This window comes from Sphaerodactylus townsendi, linkage group LG01 (genome assembly GCF_021028975.2).
Source record: "Sphaerodactylus townsendi isolate TG3544 linkage group LG01, MPM_Stown_v2.3, whole genome shotgun sequence".
NCBI lineage: Eukaryota > Metazoa > Chordata > Lepidosauria > Squamata > Sphaerodactylidae > Sphaerodactylus > Sphaerodactylus townsendi.
This window is the reverse complement of record NC_059425.1, coordinates 136,832,790-136,857,036: the sequence shown is the minus strand read 5'-3', so window position 1 is coordinate 136,857,036 and position 24,247 is coordinate 136,832,790. Positions and strand designations below refer to the sequence as shown.

The 24,247-nt window shown below is 41.9% G+C and overlaps 1 protein-coding gene across 1 annotated transcript; it reads left to right on the top strand.

Moving 5' to 3' along the window:
• Positions 1-8,424: 8,424 nt before the first annotated feature.
• Positions 8,425-22,870, top strand: PRSS35 (serine protease 35). Its single transcript, XM_048495235.1, has 2 exons — positions 8,425-8,660; positions 19,459-22,870. The coding sequence occupies exon 2, from the start codon at positions 19,475-19,477 to the stop codon at positions 20,717-20,719; it is 1,245 nt and encodes a 414-aa protein (XP_048351192.1). The 5' UTR covers positions 8,425-8,660; positions 19,459-19,474; the 3' UTR covers positions 20,720-22,870.
• Positions 22,871-24,247: the final 1,377 nt, after the last annotated feature.

Below are 24,247 nucleotides of genomic sequence, written 5' to 3'. Positions count from 1 at the left end.
GTATCAATAAGCATTCCCTATATCTTCCCTTCCTTTGTCCACAGTAGGGGCTTTGTGAGGTAGGTGGGGCTGAGAGAGTTCTGAGAGAGAATTGTGACTGACCCAAAGTCACCCAGCAGACTTCGAGTGTAGGAACAGGGAAACCAATCCAGTTCACCAGATAAGAGTCCGCTGCTCATGTGGAGGAGTGGAGAATCAAATCTGGTTCTCCAGATTAGAGTCCACTGCTCTTAACAACTAACCACTATGCTGGCTATCTTCACCAAACTATCCACCCCCTTCAGCATCTGCCCCACTCCATCAAAGTAAGGCATGGTAATTTTCTAGGTCTTAGGGGTGGTTGGTCTCTATAGTTCTTAGATAGTTCATGGACTACAATTCCCATCAGCCCCTGCCAACATGGCCAATTGGCCATGCTGACAGGGGCTGATAGGAATTGTAGTCCATGAACATCTGGAGTGCCATAGGTTGGCCACCCCTGCCCTATTCCAACATCACCCTATTCAGAACATTACTCTTCAGCTTCAGAGAATATTGTCAGTTTGCAATCTGATGTTGGTTCCAACTTTCCTCAGATCTGTCCGTGAATGAAGCAGTTTAGTGACAAAGGCCTCATTTGTCTGAATGAGGATTTAAGATTATAATCTAACATGTATATTTTCTATTTTAATGTATTGCACCCGCCCCTAAACATCTCAGTTTTGCCAAGGAGGGGCAAAAGGGTGCCTGTGAAGATGGGGGCAGACCTCCCCATCTTCACAGCCTCCCCCACAATTTGCATAGCTGGATCTTGGCTTTGCAAAGGCAGGGAGCCAGCAGGGTGCCTGTGAAGATGGGGAGAGTTCTCACCATCCCCATCTTTGTAAAGCTGGATTCTGGCTTTGCAAAGTGTGTGTGTGTGGGGGGGGGGAGGGAGCCAGCAGAGTGTCTGTGAAGTTGGGGAGGTTCTCCCCATCTCTATAGGCACACACGGAGCCCCCTCCATTTGCAAAGCTGGATCCTGGCTTTGCAAAGGGGTGGGGGGAGCCAGAAAGGTGGCTGTGAGGGTGGGGAGCCTGTTGTGTGAAAATATACAATGGGCTCTAGCAAGTGGGAACCTGCATGTGGGAACTTAAGAAGACATTACCAATTACCAACACTTTTTTTCTTCTGTTCTCCACCTTCTTCTCTGCCTCTCACTCTCCATCCCACCACCCATTCTCTTAATTGTCTCTATTTTTGCCCTGCCACCCCAACTCTCTTTCTGGTTCCCTACCCCAGGACTGTTTTGTCCTGACCTCCTCCAACCATGGTACTGAAGCAGCTGCTAATGACTCAGATAGAGAGGAGGAGGAAGCCTCTAATACATAGGTGTCAAACTCACGGCCCTCCAGATGTTATGGACTACAGTTCCCATCATCCCCTGCCAGCATCATGGTGGCAGGGGATGATGGGAACTATAGTCTGTAACATCTGGAGGGCCGTGAGTTTGACACCTGTGCTCTAATGAGACATTAGTGCCAGCTGCTGACCCTGGTGCTGTTGACAGAGCTGAAATTCAGCTCAGCTGAGGTTCCTGAATTCACCTGAAGCAGCCAAGCAACAAGCTTGATTGGCTCATGCTTCCAGTCCTTGCAACCTTGACCTGCCTACTTGCCTGACCCTGGACTGATTGTGTCCTTGGACTGTGACCTTGAACTCAGTGGTGGGATTAAAATAATTTAACAACCAGCTCCGGTGGTGGGATTAAAATAATTTAACAACTGGTTGTTTACAAACACCATTTTAACAACCGGTTCTGCCGAAGTGGTGCGAACCTACTGAATCCCACCACTGCTTGGACTGCACTCTCTTGGACAATGCTCCAGTTTGGACTCTCTCTGTCTTCCTGGTTCCCTTACTTACTTTAACTGTTTTGACTACTTGCTTGAAAACCCTTCAGCTTGGGCTTTCACTTTCTATTTCTTTGACTGGCTGGACTATATTACCATGCCTTGGACCTGACCCTATTGCTGAGATCAAGCATTGGGAGCATGGCCCATGAAAAGAAGGGACTGCCCTGCTACCCTAGCTCTCTCTTTCTCAGTCTTTCTGCCCTGCTTCCCAGCTCTCTTTCTGCCATCCATCCCAGCTCTTTCTATTCCAACTCTATTCTCTATGTTTCTGCTACCTTATCCCTGCACTCATTTTCTTTCTGCCTCTACTCCAACTCTCTCTACCCCCACCCCAGCCCAATTCTTGGTAGCTTGCCTGGAGAGCTCTGGGTGGCCGTGGTGAAACCTCTCCCCACACAGCCCCACTATCTCCACCTCAGCGACACATTCTGGGTCTGGCAAGGCCTTCTTCTTCCCCCTGAACAGCCTGGGGTAGAGTGGCTTGTTCAGCCCCGGCCATTGGTGCTGACCTAACTGCTGACTTACTTGAGTGTTGGCTCGAGCAAGGAATAAAACAACTGTGTGAGAACCTCTACTGGATAGTTGGCTCAAGGAAAGAACAGAACAGTCCTGTGAGGACTCCGGACCTTTAAAAAATGTTACAGGCTGAATGAGGAGTCTGGGAGTTGCAGTCCTGTCTGCCCCCTTGTACATGACAAATGGCACCCTCTGGACTACATCTTCTAGAGTCCTTTGCTTTTTCTGGTTCGTCATCAGAAACATTTATTTATTCATTTATATCAGTTTTGCTATACCGCCCACCCCCAAAGGGCTCTGGGCGGTGTACAACCAAAGATAAAACATATAAAACTCCAATAAATAGGAAATTTAAAACAACAAAACAAACCAATCCATAAAATTCTTACAGGACATATAGATGGCGAACTACAGAACTTCAACTCTACCCTCCTGAGGGGAAAATCAGGCATCAGGTATCAATCAGATGTTGTAATATGAAGGACAGCTCAACAGCAGCTGGCCTACCCAAACGCCCTGTGGAAAAGCTTGGTTTTGCAGGTCTTGTGGAACTGCTCCAGGTCCCGCAGGGTCCTGATGGCTGGGGGCAGAGAATTCCACCAAGCAAGGGTGAGGGTGGTAAAGGCCCTGGCCCGAGTTGAGGCCAGCCGCACTATAGAGAGGCCAGGGGCCGTCTTATATAGTAAGATTGTAATTACATGTTAAAATCCCTGTATAGGACTATTTTAATCTGGAGGAATTATACTCTGAATGGATGCTGTGCAAATGGACATGTTCTCATCAAATCCAGAGTTTAAGAAGATGATCTTAAGTGCCTTCTACTTTGAAACACCAATGGCAGTAGCCTTACCAATGCTGGAAGATTTTCTTGATGAGTTTTTGGGAAAAATAGTCATCAATACCTGTGACATAATGCAAAATAGAAAATATGGGTCAAGTGAATAGGACAATTGCATTTTCTTTTTAATCCTCCACTTTCATCTTTATTTGTCACAGAAGAGGTCCAGGTCCATGTGCGACAAAGTGCACTTTCTATAAACAGAGTGCACTTTCTGCTTAAGCAAGTTCGGATGGAAGGAGAATGGACTACATTGGGTACAAGGCAGAGGTGTACCTAGGGAAAATGAAGCCCGGTGCAAAATCTGAGTTTTGTGCCCCCCCCTCCCATGAGCGGTCGCTGTGATGCTGGAATCCACCCCCCAAAAGCATCACTTTCAATGGTTTTTAAACTATGGAGCCCAGATTCTTCTTTTAAATCCACCTTAAAGGGAGAATCTGGGGTCCCTGGTTAAAACAACATTGAAAGTGATGCTGTTTTGGGGTGGATTATCCCCCACCCTGAAACAGCATCACTTTCAATGTTTAAACTGGGGACCTCAGATTCTCCCTTTACATCCATGCCAAAGGGGGTGGATTTACAAGGACAATCTGGGGAAATTTGGGGGGTGCTTGCTGTCAGGGGTGCAATTGTTAAGCTAGCAGCACCAAACTTTCAGGGTATCTTTAGGAGACTCTCCTGAAGATACTGCCCAGGTTTGGTGAAGTTTGGTCCGGGGGGTCCAAAGTTATGGACCCTCAAAGGTGTAGCCCCCATCTCCTATTAGCTCCCATTGGAAACAATGGGGGATGGGGCACCCAGTTTGGGAGTCCATAACTTTGGACCCCCTGAACCAAACCTCACCAAACCTGGGTAATATAATCAGGAGAGTCTCCCGAAAGGTCCCTGAAATTTTGGTGCTGCTAGCCTAAAAACTGCATCCCCTGCAGGCCAAAAACGAAAAAAAAACACTAAAAATACAAAAAAACACAAATGGACCTGCATTCCCCCCCCCCCCCACACACACACACACAAGAGGGCAACCAGGGACATTTGACTCCCCATGTCTCCATTGCAGGTATGTCACTGGTGCAAGATGTAATATGCTGGAGTACTGATTTTGTGCATTGCAAATTAAAAGGTCATAATGAAAGCCTACCAACTTTTCCTGTGGGAGTGCAAGATGGCTTACACTGACCTGCTTCTAGAGGACAAATATTCTCAAGTGTCTGCTTCAGGCTGAAGTGACTAAGTTGTCTAAATAGCAAATGAATGCGGGGAGATGTGATGAAGACAACTAGGCCCAGTACATGGCCTTAGTTATCACCCTGCCTGGTTGAAGTCCACTGCACTGCCCTCAGATAAAAGCTAAGGTCAAGAAGTCAGCCTTTGAGGGAAATTCTCTGTTTTCAGCAAAAACTAATGATACCTGAGCAAAACAAACAAACTGCAAAATCTCTAGAAGTCACCAGTTCTATCTTGGTGCTATATAAGCAGCACTCTCAACCACACCATCACTCCCAGCAGAGCCAGTTGAAATACCCTAAGAATTTCCAATAATTCTACCCTTCCACTATTCTGTATTAACCACATCACTATCAGAAGTGTTGGGCATGTAAATCTTGGCAAAAGCCATCCCATCCACGGTCCCTGAAGGAGGCTCACCCCTCTATCAAAGCCTGTCCTTTTGCATCCCTGAAGTTTGCTGAAAGGCCCTCCCCTTTTTCTGTGCGTGGGGAAAAAATCAACCGATCCCTGGTCCTTTCCATCATTTGAGATGGTTACACAACACAGCTTTGTCACCAACCCCTACTGGGTCCATTACCTTCTGTTCATAGTTTAACTTGTCCAGAACAGTTGTTCCAAGCCGCATTGGATGTTGTTGATAAGGTCTAACTCATACCTATTGAGGGTTTAAAACATTTTTTAAGTATTACCTTGTCTCCAAGAGGGATGGCGGCTTCAGGCCCATTATGAATCTCTGTTTGTTGAACAAGTTTTTGCTCATTAGAAAGTTTTGTATTATTTCCTTATTGTTAGTATTACAACTGTTGGAATTAAACATTTGGTTTAAAGTTCTTGAGTTTAAAAGATACCTATTTTCGTGTGGCAATCTATCCAGAACACAGGAGATATCTGTTTCCATTGTAAAGGACCCTGTTTTTAGAACGGGGCCCCACTTTTGGGCCTCACCACGAGTATTTATTAAATGTATGGCCATTGTGATCACTTCTTTGAGAGAAAAGGCTGTACTATATTTCCTGAACTGGCAATTGACTGATGGTGGTCTCTTTGGTCAAGCCTTTACAGATGCATCTTAGGTTGACCATCTCTACAGTCTGGTAATCTCAATCTGACCATCAACTGAGAAAAGTCTAAATTTTCCCCATCAAATTGAATTTACTGGGGCAGTGTTAAGACTTGAAGGTAGGGGGTGCCAAACACTGACACTTCAAACTGTGATTCACAAATTTCAGTGGCAAAGGTTCCAATCTGTGTTTATGATACAAAAATTACTGGGTTTAATGGCTTTTACGACTGCTGTTATGCCCTTTGCTAGGTTGAGGTTGTTGTGACCTCTCCAGAATTGGTTCTTGTGATCATCAGAATTCTAAACTATCTGTCTCTAGGAGTGTTATATTATCCCTGCTTTGATGGACTGCAGAGACGAGTTTGCCAAAGGACATTCTATCTGGGGTTCAATTACATACAATTGCCATAACCACCGACACCTCCCTTAGGAGCGGGGGCACATTGTTTCTATTCAGAGTTTTTAAAAACTGGCAATTGCTAAGCTTTAGTATTATACCATTAATATGATCTATGGCAATAATTGGCTAGCTCCTCTACATTCTTAATTTTTCATTTTTTAAGATAAGCCTTTAGTTCTTTCTATTGTGGAGATATAAAGGGAAAGGGCATTTCAGCAAGAAAAAAAGCAATGAAATCTGCTAAGTAGATTGCTGCAATAGATTATGATGACATCACAATCTAGGCATTGCCTTTAAAATCACAGCAAAGAAAATGGCAGTCGGAAGGGGCTGAGGAAGAGGGTTTTTTTATAATGTCTTCCTTTGGATAGTAACTCAAGTTATGAGGCAGAAATTATCTCTGCATTATTTTAAAAGATAGTGTCTGATTGCGATTTGATGTTATACAGCTGAATATACAATCCACGAGGGGATTCCACTTTCTGTATTTTGTTTCAATGTATACCTTAGCTGTATAATACAGATTTTGCTGACTCATACAGTTCTTAAAGTTGGGGCATCTTAGCTGGAGCTGAATTATTTATAGGGATGACAGCCTCCAGGTGGGACCGGGGATTCCCCGCAATTAAAACTCATCTCCAGATTACAGAAATCATTTCTCCTTCGGAAAATGGATGCTTTGGAAGGTGGACTGTATGGCATTGTACCCCATTGGGGTGACTGTCCTCCCCAGGTTCTATCCCCAAATCTGCTGGAGTTTTCGAATCTGAATCTGACAAACCTATCCCCCATCCCCCTCTGGTGGCCAGGGTGGAATTTGGAAAACTTAATTTCCTTCCTTCCTTCCTTCCTTCCTTCCTTCCTTCCTTCCTTCCTTCCTTCCTTCCTTCCTTCCTTCCTTCCTTCCTTCCTTCCTTCCTTCCTTCCTTCGGAAGAAAACTTTAATTGAAAAACTTCAGCGACCACAGGTGTCATAACAAAACATAACATACTTCTGAAATGCAACAACTTGTTTCACATTATCTTTTCTCTTCCTGTTTACCTTATAAACTCTTTAGAATGAAAATATTGTTGATTGATGCTTTGTATATTCTATCACATATATAAAACACAACTAGGAATGTCTGTGTCTTGTTCCTGCTGTACTTCTGATCTGTGTGTAGCAAATACAGCCAACTGTCTCATGTAAGGGAGCCCCTGGCTTTATTTCTGCTTGCCGGAATTAAACTAACCTAGGGAATACGATTACCAACCTTAAGGTGAAGCCTGGAGATCTCCTGGAATAAAAAGTGATCTCCAGACTACAGATATCTGCTCTGCTGGAAGAAATGGCAGCTTCAGAGGGTCAACTCTATGGCATCATATCCCCACTGAGTTCCGTCCCCTTCCCAGACTCTGTCATCGTCCCCCTTCCCAGACTCTGCCAAGCTTATAAAAGCAAAGGCCTTAGCACGAAGCCTTCCAGTTGCTTCTGTCCTCCCCAGAGGGAGGGTAGAAGGGACTGCCAGCTGCAGGGAGGGGGCAGGGCTCGGGGGTGGGCCCTGCCCCGGCGTAGCAGGGGGCACCCGGAGACATCTCCGGGCACCATTTTCCCCCGGTACGCCTCTGCCATAGTGTCGCTATGGCACAAAACCATAGATGCAAGGCATGGATCTGATTTTTTAAAAATAAAGAATCACCTGAAAAACACTCTTAAGCAAAAATTACATCCATGTGCACAGAAAGCAGTATAAAAATAAATACCCTGTGTTTGGCAGTGCTAAAGGGCAAAATCATGGATCCAAGGCACTGATCATCACAAGTGTTCAAAATTATTTTACACAAAATAGACTGAAAGTCTGCATATAAACCACATCCACAGGCTGCCCAATAAAAAGTCTAGTGTTCTGCGCAGTGCCAATAAAACCTGGGTTCAAATCGATTTTCATGACTTCGTACGACTTTTGCACTGAAACAACACAAAATCCACTATTGCAACACATCTCATATCATGATCCACAGACATTTTTAAGATCATGTATCCAGAGCATCATGGTGCCACCACAGCACCAAAATAAGTCCTGGTGATTCTTTATTATTCTTACATTTACTCTCCCCAAATTCACCATCAAAATACATATCGCAGCTATGACTACAAAGTGAATAACAGTATGGGGTGTGTGTATGTTGTGGGTGTCAAATCCCTCTTGAATTTTCAGAAATCCTGCCATGCACCTTCCCCTTCAAAATGGCACCCCCCGCTGCTCAGTGGACGCGCCCCCCTACAGCAAGAGCCTTCTTTTCTTGGACTGGACAGGCGCTTCGAGGCTCCCCACGCCCTTCGCGCCCTTCCCTGTTTAGAGGCACTCGAGGAATGTGCCCTTCGCGGAAAGACTCGCCGGCTGCCTCCTGAGGGGATGCTGCAAGGCCCGCGTGCTCTTGGCGCCGTCTCGCGCGCTCTCTGCCTCGCGGCAGCATTTCTTTCCCCTCCTTTGGCGCTTCCCTTCCCCGCCCACCCGGAGGGAAAGACCCGGGCGACTCCTTCTCGGCTTGCTGCAGTAGCCTCCGCCAATCCTCCGAGGTTGCTGTCGCTTCTGTCTCTTCCAAAGTTGAACGGGGGTGCGCGACTCCATCAGTGGACATCTGGTTTCCCCTCCTTTTACAAATAAAAAAGGGATTGTTCATGTCGAACCGATTCAGCCTTGGTCGCGCTGTGCACAGTCGCGGCAAGGGACTTCGGAAGCAGTGGATCAATTGAAGGAGGTACAGGTCTAACCTGCAAGGATGCCTTGCTCATTTATTGTCTAAAAATCAACAGGGAGTTGCTTGTTGAGGATCAAATGGCATGTCTGGTTTCTGCTGAAGTTGCAGTCCTTGACAAACTTACCTGCGGAGTAGGTCCTCTTGGATCAAATTAAGGTTATTTTGGAAGTAAACGAGTTTAGGATTCCACAGTTTCTTACTCCTGCATGCATGTTGTTTCTATTGACTAATGGCATTTTTAATGGCTGTGGATGTTACTGATGTTTTATTGGATGTGGATGTTTTTTATTTTTTAGAAACTTGTCTTGATTTCTGGGGATGAGAAATGCACCGTGCAGTTTGCAAATCTGCAAACTACTTGGGTTGCAATCCCATGTACGCTGACTTGGAAGTCTCATTGAACCCAATTAAACTTACTACTGAATAAATGTATGGGAGTGGGGGGGGGGGGAAGCTGGTATAAAGTCCTATAAAAGTAACAGGATCGTTTCGAGTTCTGGTCTGGGTTTGAAATGACAGTAGTTTGAAGAGTTTACAAAATGTGAGCAACTATTCTGAGCCGGACATCCTTAGATGCACCTAAGAGCATCTTTTGTGGCCCTTAAGACAGGAATTGGAGAGACCAACATGAGAAACATTTGCATTTAAGCTGGAGAAAGCCTGGAACTATTAATATATGGAGAGAGATCTACTTTGAAGTAGGGATACTGCAGGTTTGGGGAAAGGGAGGAAGTGTTTCATAATTACTATCCTTTGTTTTGCACAATTGGCATAAGAGTCTTGGGTATTTTGTACAATTTTGTCTATGAAAAAGATATTTTACTTTTAAATTCAGAACCAGCCACAGAGTTTCTGCTCTGCTATGTCTTTGGTTTTTGGAAAACTGACACTAATTCTATCCAGATTGCCTCAGTAAAACTGACAAACTGTGTGCTGGAATCACAAAAGTCTCTTTACTAAGGTTACTTATTTGATTTTCAGCCTCAGAAGCCTTATTCAAATAAATGAAATAAGCTCAATAGAAAGAAGCAGAAAAGTTGAAAGGAGAGGCAGTAAACCCCAAAGAATGGTTATATTTAAATAAAAATGAAAGAGTTTGATTAGTTTGTAACAGAGTGCAAATTTGTGGCAAGATATCTCCTCCCATTCTTTGGTTTGAAAGAGTTTGATGTGCTTTTTTTCTGTTACACTCTCCTGAGGCTATGAATTTAGAAGGATGTAATTCAGTTAGAATTGCCCTGGACTTTTTAGGGCTCTGTAGAAAGAAAACAGATTTTTCTCTACCTTGATTCAAAGGTGTTTTTTTTTAAAAAAAAAGATGAAACCCACTAGTGAAAATTTGTCTCTCTAGGAGCCAATTGTCAGTTGATTCTGAGCCCAAATTCTCCTCTCCTCCAATCTCTAGGAAACATTCTTCCATATCTTTGAATGGGACCTCGTACATATGGGACCACATGCATATATGGCTACAAAAGATCCTGGAAACTTTAAAAACCAGATATTTAGATACAGGCTGAAGCATTTAATGTGTTTTTCCTATTGGACCATAATCAAGCAATCCTTGTACGCATTTAAGTGGAAGAAACTAAGTTGGATTTGGATTGTGGGAGTTGGACTGGAACAGCAGTTTAAGGTTTAGGTTATTCTCTTGCATTTAATTAAGTCCTATAACCTGTGTAAACTGGGCAGGTTGTTCTGAATGAAGCAAGTTATGAATTGAAATGGTATAAGGTGATGCTGTACTGTAGGTGGAGTTATCTGCCAAGTTTGTCAGGCTGATAATGTCTTTATCAGTTGACTGACTTTTAAAAGATCCATTCTATCAAAATTTATCTTTTCATGTGGTAATTACAGTTCTGGAGCACACATCACAGATTCTTCATGCCAGTTATTTGGTAGCCATTTTAAGATGGGGAGGCAATGAGAGAGGGCTGGGAATTTCTGGATTAGAAAGCGTGTGTGTTAGTTGAGAGCCAAGAATTGGCCCTAATGGATAATAAGGAGAATCTGAAGTATGTTGGCTTTGGTAGTATTGGGGTGGGTTGGAAATTCAAATGTGTGACACTTTTGAGCCACACTTTTGTGTGAAGAGTATATCTAAGTTGTGGGTATGATTATAAGGAAGGAGGAGCCCTCTAGTGGTAGAATTAAAATAAGGAGTTCAGTGTAATTCAGATTGGGATCTTCCAGGACAAGTTCATCCACATTGTGCAATACCATCCTGGACTCTTGGAATTTTACATCAATTGTTTTAAATAAAGATTTATATATCTCCCTCTCCTTTATACTCTGCCAAAGCTCCTTAGAATCACTGAGGATTTCCTTGTTATGGTATCTGTTCATCCATTCAGAATATCAAGAACATTTGAGAAAGAACTCCCAATTGTGGTTCCCAAAGGGTCCTCTTTGAATTTTTATACAATTGCTATGGTCTGATTGCCTGTTAAAACTTTTTAAACATGATTTTAGTGGCCAGTGATCAGAGGAAAGTAACTTCTGTTATTATTATTTTTAAATAATTGTGAACTAGCTTTATTGGTGCTATCTCTGCTTTGTATACAAACTACACTGAGACCCTTTATTGACAACGTAGTTGTCCAGGCATAGTACTGAATCAATTAGGGCCCTAGTGCAACTTATACTAAAGCACATTCAAATCCCAATGAAATAAGTGTGTAAAATGCATGTATGACTCTTGTCTGTATAACTGCAAACTGCAGTCACAAAACTCTTCCCCACTAAATTTTCCAGTTCTAATAGAAAAGAGAAGTAAATCCTTTGACTGAAGGAAGGACTCCTTCTAATAGGCTAACAGTGCAGGTCTTTACAGTAAGTGAACACAATGCACATTATGCAAAGGAATCTCTCTTCTTCCTGTCTCACTACTGTGTGCAGAATTCCTTTGCTTGCTGAATTGAGGAGATTAAAATACAAAATTAATACTGGAACTATACTCTTGGGGTGGCCTTGTATTGGTTTTGTGAGCCCGATGTTGACTGCTCTGACAGGCAACAGTTTTCCAAGATGGCAGGCAGCAATCTTTCCCAGCCTTATTGTCAGTGGAAGTGTCTGGCCTTGAATATGTGCCTTCTAATCCTATGGCATATTACCATTAGCCCTACTCCAACTTACATGTTAATAATACTGTACTCAAACTTTAATACAATTTGATTCATAAAAATATAGGAAGATCTAAGGACTGCATAAAGTATATTCATAGATTTCTTTTAGCTGTCAAGTCACAGTTGACTTATGCAAAGATAAGATTTTTCTGCCATCTAGTGGATCCTTCACAAGTGCATTTTGCTTGATATTTAATACAGCTGTATATAAACAAAGTTTTGTTATTTATTTACTTTAATGCCCAAGACATCTGCCCTTCAGAATGGATCAAAACTGATAGGTTAAACATAAAAGGTATCAGATTTAAAATCCGTTTTAAACAGCTTCAAATTCTAATCACCTTAACTTCATTCCATTCCAAAATCTATAGAAAAGTCTTGCAGTGCTTCAAAATTATTATTAGATTCTGAGAAGAGCAAGTTCCACAGATGTGTTTGGCAATAGTAAACAACTGAATATTTATGAAGATTCCAGCCTCTGATTTGGTTCAAGTGGGACATTTTAATAGGAGTTCCTTATGATCACCATCACATTGTGTATACCAAATAGCGAAAGTTAATTATGAACTGCCTTTCTTGGACTGCCCTAAATAACATGTATTTAACTGGCCAAAATACAATGCAAGAAACTGATGTGGGTTTGTGGCTGTGTTAGGGGTGGTTTTAAAGAGCCACAGCACAGTGCCTTGATTTATTGTAGAAATCCCTTTTGGTGAGGCAAGTTGTTTATAATAGCTAGAGTCATAAGGATCTTTCTTACTGAAAAAACATAGGGCTGACAGAGAAGTTCCGCAGATCATTCCAGGTGGAATACCCTGACCAGTGCTAGAAGGTACAATCAGACAGAGGAAGGAACTTGTGCTCTGGCATCTTCTAAGCTCTGCTGCTGCTTGTGGGTGGCGGTTTGCATAATGGTGCACATGTTTCAACCACAAATTGCTTTTTTAGAGAACGACAATATCCAAGGGCAGATGTTACTTATTCCACGTGGCACAGCTGTGGCATTGGGATGGCTGCGCTGCTGGTTGTCTGTCCATTTGGAAGTACTTCAGTTCTCCCATAGAAGCAGAACCAAGAGGAACACTGTTCAAAACTTGCCAAAAATTACTCATACCTCTTTTTATTTCCTATTTGTTAGGAAATTTTATATCCTTTCTCCATTGTCTTTTGAGCAACCTGATAATCATCAAAGTCATAAAAGTACTATAACCAGTAACAGAAAATGAATAAGAGGAGGAAGCAGGAAGAGCAGGAAGCAGGTCTTTTTAAAAATGCAAAAGGTACCACCATGTAAAATATGCTCAAGTCATCTAAAATATGTGTCACCTAAGAAAAGATAATACTTACAAATCAAAAGAAGGCCAAGGACTTGAAGGCTTCAGCAAGAGTATAGCAGAAATAACAAGGGCTTATCCTGGAGAATGCAGGGTAGGTTGGGATAGGGGCTCTCTGCCTGAATTCTGGAAGTCTGTTGCAAACAGTATATACCATTACAGAAAATGCATCTGAGAGCAGATGGATCTCTCTAATGAAGGTCATTTAAAGCAAGGTTCTTTGAGTATGCAGGTCTTTGACATTGAGGAGTTTATTTATTCATGTATTTTCCTGATTTTTAACCCACCCTTTCCTGACCAAGCTGGACTCGGGGTGGCTTACCACAAAAATTCACAATGATTAAAATTACACAAGTTAACATCAATAAATAATACCTCTTAATGGCATCCTAACCATATATAGAAATGGGGGAGCCAGTCAGTGGCCGGGGGGTGAGGGGGTGGAGAGGGAAAGCAACAACTAAAAACTCTAAATAACAAGCAAGAATAAAGAACAGGTATTTTAATATCAGGAAAGGGGATGGAGACCAGCTTATTGAAAACTATTGCTTCATTAAAGCCAGCATCTTGATTTGTTCCCAGAAACCTAGGTTACAAGATTGATGTTCCACACAAACATCATGCAACTCTTCATTTTTCTCTAGCTGCAATAATTCTCAAGTGCAGCCCCATGTGCAACATATTACAGTAATCCAGTATGGAGGTTACAGAAGCATGGGTCAACATTGTTAGGTTGGTACAATCTGGGGGTGGGGAGGGGGGAGTTTTTAAATGAGTGTGAATGGAGGTAAGTTATAGAAATGCTCTCATTGCAACTACTTCAATTTGATTGTTAAGTAGAGAAGCACCCAGTCCTCCTTCTAAACCTTTTTGCTTGATCCAACAGGGGCAGATTGACCCCATTGAGACTCAGTGGGTCTCACCCTTCAAGGGCATCTACCTAACTGGGTTCATTGCTGGCTTTCTTATCAAGTGATTGCCTTCACTTTCCTCCTTGTTTGCACCACACTGATAGTTTTTGTGGCTCTTCAGGGATAGATTCTTTCCATCTTCTCCATTATTTCCTTGAAGTATGGGACTCCCAAAGTGGTACCCTAGCAATTGTCTTCTCTGTATTTCCTATAAATTTCTTTTCCATATATAATCAACTGTCGTGCTATTGATGATTTGCAGTTTCGACTGACACCCACTTCTAAACTGATATGCTCACAAGCAGTGACAAGAGAAAGGGGTTACCTGGACTGAAGTGAAGCAGACTGTTCATCATACTGTCTCCTTTCAACTAAATAAGTAACTGGTATTCTAAAGGCTTCAGTTGGAGATGACCCAAAGTGGTATGTCCAGTGCAGAAGTAGATGGAGTAGGGGGCATCCATTCCATCCATATGACCTGTTAGTCTTACTCCTGTGCTGCTTAACCATTGAAAGGTCTTCATATGTCCAAGGTACTGGGACAGCTCCTTCCTTCCAACAGCTGTATAGATTTACATGCAAGTTGCTGAACACAGGATCCCCCCACTCCCAGTACACACGCAAAGGAGCTAGTTGTGTCTGAACTGCAGGAACTGCAGATCTACCTGTAGAACTGTAGAACTGCAGATCTACCTGTAGAAACCTGGCTTCCCAAGTGACGCACTGTTTACAGTTGTGTCATGTATGTTTGAAAGTTGTGAAGAGCCTAACTGAGAAATGTCTTCCTTCACCAATGAACTTTCCCCCTTCTACCCCCCTTCCCCCAAACAATCACTTCCTGATCTTGTGCTGGTATTGCACTGATGTCACTGGTGGGTAGTTTGTTTAATAGCAACAAGCTTCAGAAGTTATCCCCATCTTCACTGAATCATTGTCATTATAATTTTTGCCTTTGAATATGAGACAGTTGTTTTTATTTTGCAGCTGTTGTACCTTTCCTTAGTCTTTAATTCCAACTTTACAATAAGTTTTTAATGTAATGTAGACTTCAGCACTTTTTGAACTCCAAAATATAATACCAAGAAAAACATTTTATCCTGAGCTGCACTTTAATTACAATATACATCCCATAGAATCTAACCATATGCATGTTCTTAAATGTCTAGCTTTGATGGTATAATTAGAGGTACTGTCATTTCAACACACATCTAAGGTTTCCAGACAGCTGAGTTATAAAGTGGAGGAGAAAAACAACCTCAGCTCTTCAAATAGCAACAACCAAGATTTTGGAAATATTTTTTAAACATCAGATTTAATTGGCGATCCGGGTTACAGTTTAGTAGGATTCAAAGCTCATTGCTTAGTTGATTTGTGGCGGATTTGTCATAGAATGTTGAAAAAGTCACATCACTTTTCAGCAGCTCACCTGTCACATTTCTCAAATAGATAAGCTTGCAAGTTGTCACTTGCCTGATAAAATACCTGTAGTACGGATTTTATGAGCATTGATTCTGTAAAATACATTCTAGTGGAAGGGGCAGGTTTGAGCAAATGCTTTGAAAGAGAATGAAAGAGCCAGCATACTAGTCAGTATGGGAGGCTCTGGCTCAGATCCCCTCCTGGTCATTAGTGTTGCAATCCTAAACCTGTGTAAAGCCATTGAGATTACTCTGTTTATCAATTTAGATGGCCGGGTGTAGTCTCTTTATCTTTGCCAAACCTATCTCACAGTATTGTTATAAAGGTAAAATTGAAGAGGGGAAGACTAATGCAACCATGCAGTCCTTATATAAAAGACAGGAGAAGGGTTCATCCTGGCACAGGGAATTTAACACTCTCCCAGTGAGCCATTTATCTGATCAAAACCACCTCAGCTGTTTTTCTTCCTGCAAGTGAAAAGATACTGTCTCAGCTTCTTTTGCTTTGGCATGGAGAAAAATATCCTGTTCTTTTTATTAATGACCTACCATGTGCAAATGGTGCTGTTGAAGCTTTTCAGGAATAACAACCTATTAAGTCTCTGTTAGACAGGATATTTTTCTTGAAGCCAATTGACCTTACTTACAAAGAATGAAATGGTGGGAGAGGGAGAGATTTTCATCAGGAAATCAGTTCTGTGGAGTTTAACCAATACCATGACTCTTATCACATATGAAGCCCTTTTCAGTTTCATTGAAGTTTTTAAAAAGCCTGTCAGGAGACACTTCACATTTTCTCTGTTTCATGCCTAGTTTGGGCTGTCTGCTGTTGCCAAAACTCAGAATGCAAAGCACACAATGATAAAAGAAATACATCATCTAGAATTGAAATATTAAATGAACCAAATAAAGTGAAATTAAATTCAGCTTCAATGTTGCAGGATAATTTTCACATTAATATGAATAAAGGAAGGGAGTTTCTTGGAATAACAAGGCCAAGTTATTTTATAAACGGAGCACTGGAGAATAGCAGGGTAGTTACTGATACTTTCCTATGCTTTTACACTGAACAACAATGTTTTAACTGGAAGTTTGAGGGCCTTGAAAACTTTAATTGCATACATTGTTTTGGGCAAAAATGAATTGAAAGTAAGGAAGCAATTAAGTAGATTGAATCTGTACTCTAACAAGTACATATTCTGCAAAACTGGGGGCAGGGAACAGTTACCCAGTTGTTACTCCTGCTTGGGAAATGTGACAGCATCTCTCTCCTCCACAGCTTCCAGCTTTTCTTCTGCCTGCCTCCTCTCCCTTCTCGCCTTATCCACTCGCAGCCATCAAGAGGGTAACCTCATTACCAGCATGGGGACAATACCATTCTCCCGTGCCTCCACTGGCTGACCACTCATTGGCCAGCCTTTTGGCTGTGGCACGGCTGTGGCACGGCCACCACCCACCTAGCTGATATGGCAGTGGCAGGGCAGACAGAAGGCTTCTGCTCCCCCCCCCCTCATCTGCCTGTGATGGATGGGAGACAGCTCTTGCTCCCTTCCCCACTCATGGTGAGCGTACATTGTGCAGAAAACATTCCTCTTTTTGGGGGAGAGTTTAACCTCTCTGTCCTTTTTATATTTTTACTTTTTTTCTGAAAACCAGGGGAAAATGTTTCCCCTCTAAACCTAGCCCGGTTCACCAGCTCCATCAATCTCCACTGAGTCTGGGTTCCAAACCGAATATATGACTAGATTGTAGACAAATATTTACCAAAAAATATATGCTGCCTTTTTGCCTAGAACATTCAAAGTATTTAGAATTAATAAAGCAGAAGCAATATAAAACAGTATAAAGCAATATAAAACAGTATAAAGAGCAGAAACACAGTATCATAAAACAAGGAGACACAAGGGTCTGTTCCATCTTGGGCAGCCAATGCTTTAAGTTTTTAATTTCAAGTGGAACTTTTGGAGTAAAGTCCAGAATGGGTCTTGGAGCAGAGCCCTTAATTAGGGCCTCCCTTAAAAGCATTCTGTTCATCAAATGTTTATAGTTAAACAAACATTCAGATAGAGTTGGGATGACTTGACCCCCTCATTTTTGACAATTGGCCTGAAATAAAAAAAGTCAGACAGTTCCATCCATTCATTCGAGTTAAACTAGATGTCTTTGTGGTTTAGAGTGATATTTGTGTGTGCATTTACCCAGCTACGTGCACATGCGTAAATTGGGGGGAGGCGCAGTTTAGCAGATATAAGGGAGGGTAACTAAAGCCTGTACCCCCTCCTTAGTTCACTGTGCTCAGTTTTTGAAGGATTTTTCTCCCAGCCCAGCTCTGATGCTGGAAATGAGCAATGCTGGAAGAAAAATGTTTCAAGAAGCAGAGTACAGTGAGGTAAGATAGGGGAGGGCAAAATTTGGGTCCAGAAACCAGATTTTCTGGTTTGGGTTGGTTAGCTTCAAAAAGGAGACGGCACCCACACTGTTCACATGAATCTCCCAGACGTACATCAGTTGGCCTTTAAGCAGCCAAGCGCAAACTGGCTGCCAGTGTGGGCAGGTTCAAAAGCAGATGTCTTCCTATAATGGAGGCAGCTGCTTCTGAATGGATACTCTTTGCATTGTCTTCTGGGCTGTTCTAAAGCATTCCTATGATACTGCAATGGGTGACAGGTGGAATCATCTGTTTGTTTTGGGGAAGAGATGCTGCTTTGTTTCAGTGTCCAAAGAAAGGGGAGAATTTGCTCCTTGCACAGTCACAGGCAGAGGTTTCCAAGCCCAGAGAGATAACAGAGGCTTCATCCACACATCGTTGGATGCCACACAGTCAGTAGACTGCATCAATCATTTGCAAGTGGATTACCATCTCCTCACAAGATAATTCCCTTGTGAACTTATTCTAGTGCAGTGATGGTGAACCTTTTCGAGACCGAGTGCCCAGATTGCAACCCAAAACCCGTTTATTTATCGCAAAGTGCCAACACGGCAATTTAACCTGAATACTGAGGTTTTAGTTTAGAAAAAAAACAGTTGGCTCTGAGGCGTGCGTTACTCGGGAGTAAGCTTGATGGTAGCCAGTGGCTTTGCTTTGAAGCAACTGTGCAACTCTTCCAAAGGGTCAATCACAACCCTAGGAGGGTTTACTCAGAAGCAAGCCCCATTGCCAGCAACCGAGCTTACTCCCAGGTAAAGGATCGCGCTTTAGTTCTTCGCATGAAAATCAGTGGGGTTTAACAGCACTTAACAGGGTTACCTACACTGCTTCCCCAAAACTAGGTCTTAGGTTTAATGCTAATAATTGAGCCCAGCAGTCCAGGCCAGCTTAGATGTGTTTGGGGGGGTGGACTCGGTTTGCGTGTGCCCACAGAGAGGGCTCTGAGTGCCACCTCTGGCACCCGTGCCATAGGTTCGCCACCATTGTTCTAGTGCAATATCCAGTGCCGTCGATGCATCAAAAGTCTGTGTCTAAAGCCAAGTTATATGTATGATTGAGTTTATCCCTTTGCTGACTTTTCAACCGTTAAGTAGAGACCCAGAGCCACCTGATTGTTTCTGTTCCAGTCAAAACTCTTTGGATTTTATCCCCAAGACTCAGGCAGCAAGCGGGCTCCAGGAAACATACTGGCAGGCGCCCTGTTGAGGATCACGGATGTATTCCGTCTAATCCCAGGATCCTCATAGCTCCAAAAGCAGGCTGCCAGACGGTTCAAAGCAAAGTGAAAAGAAAGAAAAATATTTTCACGAATCCTTCTGACTTTTCACAGCCAAATGAATAATTAAATATTTATATAATTAAATGCAGAATAAAATCGCAAAATGCTATGAATAGATATTGTTACCAATGGCTGCTTGAGGGGTTTTTTCTGTTCTGTTACTTTTCTTTCTATCGGTCCTACTGATGTTTTTAATATCTTAGTAATGATGCAAAAGTAAACAACAGACACCAGTCTTTCTGTCTAAAGGCTTGCTTTAATTAGTGGTAGTTAAATACTTTTGCCTTTTTGTTGTTTTTTTTACAGAAGACCGAGAGACAAGATGGGTTGCATTCTGCTATTACTGCTACTTTCTGCTCCTGTCCTGAGCCTCATTAATGGAATAAACGAAGAACAAAATTTGAGCTGGCGGTTAACAAAAGTGCCACAGATGGTGAAAGGGAAAACTTTGTCCCTGGAAAGCCCTAAATTTGAAGCCAGTGCCAAATTGGAGCTGAGTGGAGTATGTGGGATTGAGTGTCAGCGGAGACTCCCAGGGCCACATTTGTCTGACCTAAACGAGCTGTTCTCCTATGAAACCGTCTTTGAGAATGGCACACGGACTTTGACAGAGGTGAACATCCTGGCAGCAGAACTTAATCCAGTTCCAAATGCCACCACAGAGGTATTATCAAGACGCAAGAGGCAAGTGTACGGCACTGACAGCCGGTTCAGTATTTCAGACACACGGTTTCTGACCAATTTCCCTTTCAATACGGCTGTAAAGCTCTCCACGGGCTGCAGCGGCATTCTGATTTCCCCAAAGCATGTGCTGACTGCTGCTCACTGCGTGCATGACGGTGAAGACTACATCAGAGGCAGCAAAAAGCTGAGAGTGGGTCTGCTGAAGCTGAAGTCCAAAGGCAGTAGCAAGAAGCGCAAAGGTTCCAGAAGGAGTAAAAGGGAGGAACTGGATCTCAAGGCCTACCACACAGATGCCAAACAGTCAAGGCGGGGAGCCAGCAGGAGAGCTGGCAGAAGACAAAAGGCACCTGGGTTGAGTGAGAAGAAATCTGAGCGTCAGCCCTCCTTCCAGTGGACAAGAGTGAAAAGTACACAGATCCCCCAAGGCTGGTTGAGAGGCGTGGCAGGAGACGTTGCAGTCGATTACGATTACGCGGTGCTGGAGCTCAAGCGCCCCCACAAGAAGAAATACATGGATCTGGGTATCAGTCCAGATAGCAAGACGATGCCTGGAAGCATGATCCACTTCTCTGGGTTTGATGCTGACCGATCTGGCCAGCTGGTCTATCGATTTTGCAGTGTGTCTGATGAATCTAGTGATCTTTTCTACCAGCACTGTGATGCTGAGTCTGGCTCCACAGGATCTGGAATCTACCTCCGCCTTAAAGAGGGAAACAAAAAGAAATGGAAGCGCAAAATCATTGCCATTTACTCTGGCCATCAGTGGGTGGATGTCAATGGAGAGCAGCAGGATTACAATGTGGCAGTTCGAATCACTCCCCTCAAATATGCCCAGATTTGCCTCTGGATACACGGGACTGATGAGAATTGTGTACAGGGCTGAAGGCAGCTAACCCGTTGCCTAATTGTGTGACGGAGTGAGGACCCGTAACAATAATTGTTGAACATACATTGAGTTAGGTCTGATTTAACTGGAACTTGAAATCAGCAGTTACCTTCTTCTGATATACTGAAGAGTCAAAACAAATATACAGCATTTAGTAGTATTTTCCAACTGGGTTAAATAGAAATGACGTGCACTTAATTGTATTACAGTATTTATTGTTTTATTTTTGTGGGAAATTTGAGTCATTCATATTAAAAAAAACTAATGGCTCCTTATGTTTGCTTGCATTTTTAGAGAAGGATCTTCTCTTACAACTGGTACTAGTAAAATATGTGATTGTTTCATGTTCAGTTTTCTTATTTTTCTCAGGGCACTGCTCCATTTAGCATTTTTTGGGAGACAGGTTTCATGTTATAAGTGCATCATGTCTGAAGGGCAATCAAAATTAGGATGTGCCAAGAAAAGACAACTTGACATAACTGCAAACCCTAATTTGTTTGGGAGATCCTTGGCTCATATGCTCAATCTCTCTCCAATACAGTGATCTAATGAACGATTATTCCTTGCATGATAAACTGTAGTTGGCCATTACTCCCAAACTGTAACCTGTGGTTGATGCTTTTTCCTAAAAGCTGGGATTCCAAACCTGTATTAAACCATGGTTTGCCATTATGTCTGAAGGATGTCAATATCTCTTCATACTTAAGATGTTTTGGATAAGTAAGCTTAGCTGAAATCATATTATAAAACTCACAAATTCTATTGCATTGCATTCTTAACAACAGTGAAGCTTAATGATTGTAACATGCCCTCTATTTGGGAAAAAGGAAGAACCCTACGAGTATTATGTAAGTCTAGTTTGACATCGTAATTAAAACCAGGGAATATTATATGTGTACTTGTTTAACCAGCCACTATTTTAATAGCTCCCTGCCTTTTTTTTTATTGCAGTCATTGTACTTTTGTCACGAGACAAAGGTGACAACTACTATTTTATGCTTTAAAAACCATGCAACATATTACCAGTTGTCTTAATTGGAGAGGGACATAGGAACTGTTCTGCAATTAGAACTGGGAGATCAGAGTTGGGCCAGCCCAGGTTGCCCCATTAGCACTGGTGGAGAAGAAGACAGTTCTGCTCTTTCAAAAGGAAATGCTGTTCTGTTGAAGTAGGAAGGGAAGCCTTTGCAACTATGAGGGCAAATTCACTGGTTAAGACAAGAGGATTTCCAAAGCATATTGCAGCTTGCCTTCAGATGAATGCATGGAACAGTATGAACCCTTCAATCTCAGTGCAAAAAAAGTAAATCAAACAGCTGTTCCTTTACTAAATCATGTTGTTATAACTACAGTGCAATACAAACATATTAGGTATGCTATATGCAATACAACAAGGGTAGGATCATTACAGAGTCTAAACCTCGGTTTTAACAAACAAGATTTCAAAATGAGCATGAATACTTCAAAATTTACACATTTTCACTTGCTTTTAACATTTATTTTGCCCAACTTCCTGCTTCAGATGTAGTCTAGTATTTAAAATCCCTTTATAAGAAAACAAGATTATTGGGGTGCTATTTTGTATTTAGCATTAATATGCACCAGATGCATATTCCAGCTTCTGAGAAGTGGTAGTGTTATGTGATTGGATGTTGTTAATATGACAGTAATTTAGTGTTTGACATGCATAGATCAAAATTCACTTTATCAGTGAGGGAGAAAAAAATAAGAATATAATTACTAAATCTTTTTAAACAACCATTTTGTATGGTTAGTTGAACCATATGTAACTCCATTTTGTATGGTTAGATGAAGATATTAAATCTGTGACTGATTTGAAAAAAAATTGTATTATTTCTGTTACTGAAATATACATTTGAGGACACCCTACAAACTATTAAAATGTATTGTAAAAGCTTATAACACGTGAATATTGATTCTCTCATTTCAAATTGAATTTTTATATAAACATTTAGGTCCTCATTTTGGGGAAAAAGGCAAATGTACAAATGAAGGCAGTTATAAATTTCATTGTTTCAATAAACAAAGGTGAACATTTTAAAGGCACAGCAATAGTTGAGCATCAAACGTATTTATTTTAATGTGAGTCATAAATTATTTCAACATTAAAATCATTTAAAATCCTGAGCTCAGTTAGCTGACTACTTTTCTCATCTTTTCCCCTACACCTAAGTCATAAAGTATTCCTGGAATTAAGTTCCTTAATTAAGTTCATGGAACCTACTTTTAGCACATGGTAGATATAAACTGGTTTAAATTCATATAGCTGTACTCACTTCTCCAAGTAATTATATCTATACATGTATTGAGATGAAAATATGTGTTAATAGCTTCTTTCTATTGGTAACTCTTGTATGCAGAGTTAACAAAACATTTTTTTTCTGAGTCCACATTAATGCCAATAGAAGGAATGTGTGAAAGAAACATCTAACTAGAAAGACTTGTAGCTACTGCAGGCCAAGCAAGTCAGGATAACTCTCACAAGCAGGGTCATAGGGATGAGCAACAACGAATCTGCTAGATTTGCGTGTGATTCTTGCCTGAGGTTTTCATGTTATACATTACAGAAAAAGTATGGAAATCAGATGCACAAACTGTTGTAGCTAGAAGTTGTGACCTATATACATTAAGGTGACATTGTTCACATATAGGTGGAACTGCTGACTGTGCACGCTCTGTTGGAACTGACAACAGTGCAAGGATAGGATTTATGGTCAGTTAATAGGCATCTCCTGTAAAGTGGAAGAAAAATATTTCATAAGCTTAAAGGAACACAGAGACAATCACATTTTCATCCCAGTGTAGGATAAAAAGCATATGGGGCAGTTCTACACTTGAACTATGAGCAAATCCAACAATAGAGTAAGATACTTTAAACACTCACAAGAACGACTGAAGGTCATCTGCTGAGTTGAACTTTCTCACTCTGGACATTTCAGAGATATTTCACAAGGGCAAGTGAATTTCCACACTTAGGCATTCATTCCAAGAAGGTTAGTAGTATGTATGATTGCTGTTGGTGCTATGAGCAAAAGATGTATTAATGTGCTTACCTGCCCAGTGTTGTACTCTTCCTCTAATACTTTTAATGATCACCTTACTTTGGATTGTCATTGTTTCACAGCTGTAATTTTTTCAGCTAACTTCCCCCTTGGAGACACTCCCAGACCTGGATATATCAGGCTGATGTCTCAACTCGTTAGACCAACAACTAGCCATTAAGATTGATGTCTGTCTCTTGTCCTTCCCAAGAAGGGCAGGAAATCCTTTTGTCTAGAGAGATTTAGAATCACTGCATAACCCTGAGGGTCCATTTTTCACTACAAGAAGCCCACTCTCCCAATAGTCAGTGTTCAGTTTCTCTGGACAACTCTCTGTCTATGATATTGTTCCACAACGCTGTTTCTTCCAGAGGTAGGTATGGGTCGCTCAGTTATGTTCCTCGGACAATTCTGTTCCAAGATCAGGTGACTATAACTTTTATTGCTCCTCCCTATTTATTCC

Excerpts from the sequence above, each read along its gene's own strand:
- PRSS35 (XM_048495235.1), top strand. The coding sequence starts at position 19,475 with ATGGGTTGCATTCTGCTATTACTGCTACTTTCTGCTCCTGTCCTGAGC.